The 6000-nt window shown below is 40.6% G+C and overlaps 1 protein-coding gene across 1 annotated transcript in view; it reads left to right on the top strand.

The window, feature by feature from the left end:
• The window catches only part of cdkl5 (cyclin dependent kinase like 5), a 29921-nt gene continuing 23921 nt past the window's right edge, over positions 1–6000 (top strand). The window contains 3 exon segments of the mRNA XM_029462383.1: positions 1–241; positions 2268–2625; positions 4505–4539. Coding sequence (XP_029318243.1) covers positions 2589–2625; positions 4505–4539 — 72 coding nt within the window. The 5' untranslated portion in view covers positions 1–241; positions 2268–2588.

The raw sequence follows: 6000 nt of genomic DNA, 5'->3' as shown, positions 1-6000 counted from the left end.
CTGTTGACGGTCCATGGATACCCTGTCATCGGCGTTATGCCCGCAGATTCGGTCTCGTCTCCATCCAGAGATTGAGTGAGTAGGATATTTGATCGTGTCACGACGCACAGGCCCGGGCTTCTTCACCCTCCTCACCCCCTATCGCGCCACATGATGTTTCTTCGTCTTCCCACATTATATTTTCATGGGCATGATGCTGTGTGCTTCACAGATTGAGCTTTCTCCCCTCACTCATCTGCAGGTAAAAAGGGTTCATTGGCTTAATGATGGACGGGATGCGATGGATTCTTTTATATGTTTTTTAGCGTGTGTGAAATGATGTCTAATTATGGGTAAACGCTATTTTGCGGGTCCTGTTGTGCAACACTGTCGTGAACATGGTTAACGTGAACTACGTTATAATGAATGCACTGGTTGCTGTGTAGGCTGAGAAACGCGTGGACAGCGACGGAATGGTGGTGAGCTCCGCAACGCAGCGATGAGAGAGACGCAGTTTCGATGCAGAGAGAGCAGCATTACTATCCTCTCTCTCTCACACCTCTTACACACACGCACACACACACACACACACCCTCGTGCACGCGGGCGCACGCACCAGCCTATTAAATTCACACTCGCAAACTCACTCATTCCCGTGATTGTCTTTGCATGCTGACACCAACAGGCGTTTGTTGCCAGAATAATGTTTCAGTCCAGTCTATCAATATTTGCTGGACTCTCCTGACATTTCCACCGTATTTCCATTTACCAGCTGTCTGGCTGATGGCTGCAAGGAGAAGCAGCAGCTTATCAATAAACCGACTCTGTGCTGAACCCATTTTTTAGGAACATTTTTCCTCGAGTACAGGAAATAATGCATCATAGGCTGCTCTAGTTGAAGGGTTTTGGGGTATATTTGTCTTTTCAAGCGAGAAACCGTATGGATCTAATCACTCCCCAGAGGCAGCACCATATCCTTAAATGACTAGCCAGTGATGGCCTCAACATCCACCTTATCACTTCCCCTGGAAAGACTTAGCTGTGTGGAGTGTACACTGCATAGGAAAACGCCCACACAGGCACATGAGCCAAATCAACATTAAAGTGTTTTTGCACTGCTGAATAAATCAAGTGTTAAACACATGAAGTTGGACTGATACTGCAAGAGGCTTTGATGGTTCCAGTCCAACAGCATTCGCATTACAAAAGAGGCATTTAATAATCGTGGTCAGTTTTTGGATGTGTGACAGGAGTAGATCTAAGCCTTTGGATATAATTATTCAGAGTCTTTTTTCTTCTTAAAAACAAAACACTTTATCATTGAGCGTGTATAAATGCAGAATATGCTCTTGGATAATGAGGGGAGAGCAACGTACTGACTAAATATTAGCACACAGGAAGAATCTAAGTTGTGAGGATGTTAAATCATCATTTCAACACATGCAGTTGAATATGGCAGCAACAGAAAGCTGTATGTCATTTTACAGTGGGCTGAACATAAAGTGCAGGGGAGGCTGATGGGAATATCCTTAGTTTTGCATGTATACAAACCACAGAGATGGATCCATTTCGACCTCATGATGGCATTCAATTAACAGTCAGGGGATCACCAAAGTTGTTACAATTAATCCTGAGGTGGACATGGTATCCACACAGCTGCTGGTTACACAAGAGGAATAGTCAGAGGGTCGCCAAAATCAGTTGGATTCATTGTCTAGGAACCATGAATGTTTGTACCAATATTGTGCCAAAACTTTGAACAGCTAGTGGCTTTAGAGGAAAAATCCCAAGATCACCAACGTCCTTGGGATTTATCCTCTTGGCACCATGGATGTCTGTACCAAATATTTTATGGCAATCAGGCCAATAGTTGTGGAGACATTTCATCAAAAAAAGGGGGGATTATCCATAGGTTTAATCTTCTAATGATCCCCTGGGTGGTTGTCCAACGGACCACCATACAACAGCAAACTACAAAGTTAGACATGTGCAAAGCAGGATGGGCATCACGCCACCCTCGCTGAATTCTCCAGAATTAATGTGTGGCTGATGGGAGGGGATGAGTGTGTGGAAGTCATGCTTAAGTCATCCATGATTTAAATGTGTCCTCAAAGAAATGCTGCCTTTCTGTACATGCACATGCCCTAGTTAACCACTATCTGTGCCAGGAATACTACCAGCATGCTACTGCCTGTGCAAGGCATGTTGGGAAGTTGGACCTTGGAGTGACCCTCCAACAGTATTTGTTATTAACACCTTGCTTCTCTTTTTTGTCTCTGGTCCTGCAGGTACGACTGTGTGGAGTTTGGATATAAGTGCGAGAAGGACAAGACAAGACATGGAATAAAGGGAGACAACTGAAACTACTTGAATCAGATCCATAAAAGAAACCTGACATTAACAAAAAAAACAGCGAGGCTGGAAGAGTGCTGTAGAGTGAGGAAGAGAGAAGTAGAAGAGGTCATGAAGATGGGGTGTGCTCAGACGATGTTTAGTGTTTAGACTCTACAGTTCACTCCGTCAGCCGCCGGTCAAAGCAGGATTCTCCTCGCTAAAACCCAGAGCAGCTCATTTCGCCTGCTGGTGGAGCCCCCACCCTCGGTGATGTGATGAATAAGTTTGAAGTCCTTGGCATTGTGGGAGAAGGTGGGTGGTTTTTACACAATATATTTTTACTGCATGTTTGTAGAACGAGAGGAGTATGTACTTGTTGTTGACCTTCAACTCTGGTCCTGGTGATCAGATGAGGTCATATCCACTGCGTGTGGATTTGGGTGGTGCAGTTTACATTGTACAGCTGAAACCTTGTTCTTGTCTCTCCAACATGTCTTTCTCATTTTTACAAAATTCAGAAGGATTTAAAGGAGCTTGTGAGCCTGAAAGGTTGCAAAAGGTTCGCATAGAGTAGCATGTAAGACTTTACATACAAGGAAAACAACAGCATTAGCCATTTGTTTACTATTTATTCTCTAATATTTCCCAGGGCCTTTATTCACCTGGACTGCTGATAGAACCATCTGAAACAGGCTTATATCAGACAGGTCTTTATTTCTTATATTTCCCTGTTTTATATCTTATCAGATTTTAGTAAGAAGCCTCCCTCCTGATTTATTTGCTGTTGATGTAAACACCATGTTTACCTGTTTTCTTGATAGTGTACACAGCATTAGTTTTCATGTCATACTCACCCCTTTGCTGCTCTGTGCTTCTCTGTTCTAACACATATACTGTTTATTCTCTAATTATTTCTAGCTGCTTCTATTTTGACAGTTTTTGCAAGCATGTTTAAGTTACCATCAGCGAAATTCCACACTCAACATAAGCCGAGGACAAGTTTAAAATATAAGAGATTGAATAATTCCTGACCAGAATTGTAATTCCTTTCACAGTGAAACTTTTACACTTTCAGGAAATATATTAAAATGCAGAGTTCATGAGCGTAAGCCTGGATTGTTTTCATCGGTGTGCTTCCGTGTGTTTTGCGGAAAAATAAAAAAAGCTGATCAACTCTTTCTCAACATTGATGGTTGGTCAGAAAGAGAAAAAAGACTTGTTGCTTTTAAGACTTGCTGCCAATGATTCTCCGTCACACATCAAACCAAGCAGGAAGGATTTATTTCAGTCACTTGTAGCTCATTTTAGTGAGTTCGACTGACATGTATCCCTGGCTTCAATCTAATGTGAGAAGACAGAGAAACAGAGTGTTTATTGTTCTGTAGATAATCCTCAGTAACTGCGATCTACATCAGTGCTTGTCAGGACACATAAATCTGTAAGTAAGACACGTGAGAACTGCGATTAAACAAAAGGAGATTTGAAGCCACAGCAACAACATTTTTCTCGGCTTTTACTTTTCCTAAAGTCACTATGTGTATCTTTCAAGTAATTCTGATGCCACAGGTTAAAGGCAATCATTTTCATCCTCAACGTACAAACAACGCAGCCTCCTGGATAATTTAACTTTATTTTCAATTTATGTTAACGCTGTTAGTTTTATTAATGTGGGAGTGGGACGATTTGTTTGTTCTGGCCTCGTTGCCCGGTTGAATTAAATATTTAAACTGGAACATGCACAACTGGGAGTAGACCTTATTATCTTGCACGTGGGATTTGAATGGCAACAAAAGCAGATTGTAAAACATTTTTTACAGCCAATGCAAGTCTTGCTGACATGCCTAAAGCATAGGCCGAATGTAGACCAGACATCTAAAATATGGATGAACAACGGAGAACATGGCGTGCTTAGCGAAAGACAGAAACAGAGACAGTGTGTGTGTGTGTGTGTGTGTGTGTGTGTGTGTGTGTGTGTGTGTGTGTGTGTGTGTGTGTGTGTGTGTTTGGGTCAAAGGTATAGGTATACGTGTGTGTAGAGTGTGTGGGTGAGTGCGTCCGCCTCACCTATTAACTGTTGTTTCTCCAGCGCTTCTCACTTAATGTTTGTTTGCAGTTTACGAGACCAGAACATTGATTAAAATGTTGAAACTTTATTGATCTTTTGTGTCTTTCTCTCTATTTTTCTGTCCAGGAGCGTATGGAGTGGTGCTCAAGTGCAGGCATAAGGTAAGACATTGAGAGATTTCTCATTTCTGTGTCATTTGTCTGAAAACATTGTTATAAGCAATATTTGTGTTGCAGTGCATTGTTGGTGTTAAAAGCAGACGATGATGAAATATGGAGACCATGAAACTAGAGCTGCAACGATAAGTTGATAAGTCGAAAATTGATTTCCGACTTGATTAATTGTTTGAGTCATTTTTCAAGCAAAAATGTCAAATATGTTGTAGTTCCTGCTTCTCATATAAGGATTCGCAACCTTAATCGAAACTGAACTTGGTAGAGGATGTCTGATGTTTCAGTGTCATTCGGCTTCTAGTTAATATAAACGGTATGTTCGTTAAGTACTTAATATCTCGGACAAATGCAATCACAACATTTGCAACAAAATGAGATATTCGATAACCTCTTTCCTTCCTTACTGTCCCTAGCAGATTGTAATTGTTTGTTAATGTCATCAACAACATTTCTACTGACACAACATCGTTTGCTGGCTTTAACTCAAAACTTGCAGTCCAATCTTCATATAATTCTGCATTCAAAAATCTTGAATATAATCTGGAAAATACAATGCTGTTGTACTTTGCAGTGTGTTCATCAAGGCAATGTTTTCATCCTCTGCTGTTCTGAGCTGCGGATGCTCAGGTTGCTAAGTGTTTGTTTTTTTTAAACTGAGCTCTGAGAAAAGCAAAAAGAAAGAAGTCTGATAATCATTAAAAGCTCTTAAGTAGTATTTGATTTGCTTTACTTTGTCACAATTGTGGGATACATAACTTTTATTAATCTGGCCCCAGGTATCACCAATACAATCCAAAATCAAACTAGACAGATTAGTTTGAGTGTCTTTACGGTTTCCATTCCACGTTTCATTTAGATCTTTGCATACAATGAAAATGATCCATGGAGGCATTTTGACATCGTCATGTTGTCCATCTTGTGTGATGTTTTAAAGAAAGCAGGAACACACTTATACACTTATAAACAATCTGAGAGGCTAAAAACATCTCCATCAAAGCCTCATTAACAAAGTGATGTTAAGTTTATTCTGGATGAAAGATTCCGCTACTGTAAGGATGACCATCAACAATCACACTGCGTAGGATCGGTGATGACACATTTTGACTTGACTTGAGGGGTGACAAATAATCAGTTTAGGAACTGTCTGTACTTTTATTAAAAAGGGTTAGAAACTACTGGGCTTTTTGCCTCTAACTCCCAAATATCTTTGGTAAAAGTAATCCCACAAATACAAATGTGAGATAATCCCGCGGTTATGTATTTAGGACATCAGAATAATAGACATTAAATAAATGTAGCATTTCAAGACAGCATTATGTAGCTCTGACTGAATGTACGACTTCTCAGAGTTTTCTTTATTCAACGATGTGTTCAAAAAAGTTGGAAATTGTAATGAAAGATAATTGGAAGTGCCCTTTACTGGGAGGAAAATGTCACAGCGGCATACAT

Source organism: Cottoperca gobio, chromosome 3 (genome assembly GCF_900634415.1).
Source record: "Cottoperca gobio chromosome 3, fCotGob3.1, whole genome shotgun sequence".
NCBI lineage: Eukaryota > Metazoa > Chordata > Actinopteri > Perciformes > Bovichtidae > Cottoperca > Cottoperca gobio.
Note: the sequence above shows the minus strand (reverse complement) of the source record. Positions and strands in the feature narration are given on the sequence as shown.